Genomic DNA, 3,124 nt, shown 5'->3' with positions numbered 1-3,124 from the left:
CAGACACATTGGATTAACCTATGGATTAACCTTCAACCGCGTTTTTCTCGTTTTTGATCAGAATAACAGCAAAAGGTGAGCATATCTCCGTTTTTTGCTACCTAAAGCTACGTTGTGTGATGTCTGTGTTTGCTTACTCTGTCTCGAGTTCTGATCGCTCAGTGATGATACTGATATTTCTGGAATCTGTGGAATCTCAGCTTGCTAATCGATATCTTGTACGTGCAGTTACGATAAGTAATAAGGGTATTTATACCGTGAGTTCTGTGCTAAGTGCGTTAGAATCTTTTTGCTCAGGGCTCATTTAGACGCTTCTTGTGAGACTTTTTGTTTTGTTTCGGTAAAAATGGTTCATATCGTCAGTTAGCTGAGTTTCTTCCCATTAAGTGAGTATGACACATTCATAGTATATTACATTTTAAGAAGCCCTGAGACAGTTTCGTGAAAAAAAGCCCGTTAACTTTTACTTCATTTGTTTATTATAATAAAAAAAAAGATGATGTCAATGTGCAACTTTTTTAAGCCTAAAAAGCTCATGTTAAAACTCAAGAAAAAAAAAATCACACCCTGGATCGACAGACTCTAGAATACCAATAAATTAAGGAATATATGAAAAAACATGATATAAGAGCTTAAGCTAAAGAGGTGTTGACCTTGTGTACTGCAAAAAACTTTAACAGCATTACAGAGTTAAAGCAGCATTCAGAGTAAGCTCAAAACACAAAACTGACATATTATGACCATAAAAAGTAGTCGTTGCTAACATGTTAGCAACCAGCAGCTCACATCAGAACAATATGACTCATTAGGAGTCTTGTTTCTACTCAAAGCAAGTCCAATTTTCTCTGTGTTTGGTCTCCACCAGCTCCTAAGGGAAACTTCCGTCCCTTTAACTGCTAGATGCTCCACTGTGTGCACCTTCTAGTCTCTAACATGTTTCTGTAGACTTTTTAATACGAGCCGGGTGTGGATTTATTCAGCTTTTCATCTGAAAACGTAACAGTAATAGCGTTGAGAGGAAACACAACGGTAAAGTTGTGTTAACTAAAAAGCTAAGGAAAGGATATGTTATGCAACTATCTGGAAGCTTGTAATAAAACATTACTTTCTAATTTATACATTTCCTTGTATTATGCAATAACACATGCAGTTTTGTATTAATCTGCCACATTTTGTAATAAACAGAATGAATGAAATCACGATGTAATACAAGATATTTGATAGGACAGCTAGGGAATATGTAACACTTAGGCCAAACAACATGTTTTATAATGCCATAATATTTGTAATTAATATTCATAACATATTTATTATTTAAATATGAATATTGTGTTATTATTCAATCCAGATTTTTCATTTTATTTCTTTACATTTTTTCGAAACCCTATTTTGTAATAACCACTGCAATATATAATCATTTATAACAAAATGATATACGTTCCGGCTTTGTATATGCAGTGAAGTTATTACACGATGCAGTGTTAATACAAAAGTTCCATCACTACGACATCCTTTGATCATTAGTTATTATATGAATGAAACGTGGATTAACCCTTATGTTGTGTTCAGGTCTCCCGTGACCCGTTTCAAAGTTAACATTATATAACAACTACGCTCTAGAGTTTTTTATCGGAACAAGGCTTCATGATATCCTCCACAACAGCTATATAAACACTACATAGAACTACACCTTTCTCAAAGATCGAAAAACACACACACACACACACACACACACACACACACACACACACACACACACACACACACACACACACACACACACACACACACACACACACACACACACACACCTTGTGGGGGCGGGGCACAAACAACATTGACCAACAAAAACTTTTCCTTTTTTTACCTTTTTCTAGCATGAATCTATATGGATCCATTTTTACCCGTAACACCACGGAGATTACTGTAGTTAATAATATGAAGTTGTACAAACTTTTTTTGTGGCAATTGTATTCTAATATTAGTCTATCATAGTCAGATAACATAATTATCCACTTTCTTCACTATAGGGAATATAATGAGTGAATTTAATCATGTTTTACTTAAATATGTGGTGTAATGTGTTTTAGCGCCATACAATTAAATAACAACAGGATTGTATGGTTATGAATGCGTAATAAGTTATGATGTAATTCAAACAATATTGGATGATAGTCATTATTTTTGAGTGTTTTGGACTGAGATAAATCATGGCTCAAAATGGACCAGCGAATGGTAACTGCTTTCGAACACAACACAAGGATTCAGGAGATCTCTTACCGGTCTTCCCATCGTTCTTGATGGTTGTCCTTTCGGACGTCAGCGTCTCCCAGCCCTCGAACCGGAGCTTCTGAAACTGAAGCTTCACCTGGGCCAGACTCTCCTCGATGTTGATGGGGGATTGCTTGGCGTTGCTGCAGGACGGGAACTTCTTGGCCCAGTTGTTCTGATTTAAAGTTCCTGAAAAGCAAACAGAAGGTTTCAGAGGAAGCTGTTGAGGTACTAACAAAGCAAACACCATGGCGGGAACCCAAAACATATGAGATATTATAGGAGATAACACATTTTATACACACACTGATTTCATTCCTACCAGTGCAATTGTTTTTTGTTTTTTTATATATTATTTGCCAAAAATACACATTATGCACATTATATTGATGCATTATAATCCATGCTTCAAAAGGTCACCTATCACGCTATTTTTAGGCAAAGCATGGGTCTCAGATATATAAGAATATATAAAAAATATGTCTATGATGTGTTTTGCTCAAAATACCAAACAGATCACCCATTCTAGCCTCAAACCCCTCTACTTCAGCCCTGTTAGAGAAGTGCTGATTCTGGGTATAAAGCTTTTCTTTAAAAGGGGGACGGAGCTTATGCGGGAGATTCGACGGCAGATTGTCAGCTAAACACTGCCGTGATGAAACGCCATATCATGTTCCAAACCACATCAAGGATTATTTCTGAAACAGTATGGAGCGCAAACTCTTTCTCTCTCTCAGGTTTATCACAAGGTGAGTTCCTTTTTATTTCCTGCTTCTTCACACACATGCTCTCCAGTACAGGTTAGCTCTGAGTGTTAGCGATGCTAATGTAAACACCGACCATATTACGTCCA

General features: G+C 36.5%; 1 protein-coding gene across 1 annotated transcript in view; it reads right to left on the bottom strand.

Moving 5' to 3' along the window:
- Positions 1 to 2,795, bottom strand: part of LOC104946201 (sodium-dependent phosphate transport protein 2A-like) — a 12,650-nt gene extending 9,855 nt beyond the window's left edge. Inside the window, exons 1-2 of the mRNA XM_010771978.1 lie at positions 2,792 to 2,795; positions 2,281 to 2,460 (exon numbers count right to left, since the gene is read on the bottom strand). Of these exons, the coding sequence (XP_010770280.1) occupies positions 2,281 to 2,460; positions 2,792 to 2,795 (184 nt within the window). The remainder of the gene's footprint in view (positions 1 to 2,280; positions 2,461 to 2,791) is intronic.
- Between the last annotated feature and the right edge of the window lie 329 nt (positions 2,796 to 3,124).

The sequence above is a fragment of the Notothenia coriiceps genome, unplaced genomic scaffold, assembly GCF_000735185.1.
Source record: "Notothenia coriiceps isolate Sejong01 unplaced genomic scaffold, NC01 NC01_scaffold00010737, whole genome shotgun sequence".
NCBI lineage: Eukaryota > Metazoa > Chordata > Actinopteri > Perciformes > Nototheniidae > Notothenia > Notothenia coriiceps.
Note: the sequence above shows the minus strand (reverse complement) of the source record. Positions and strands in the feature narration are given on the sequence as shown.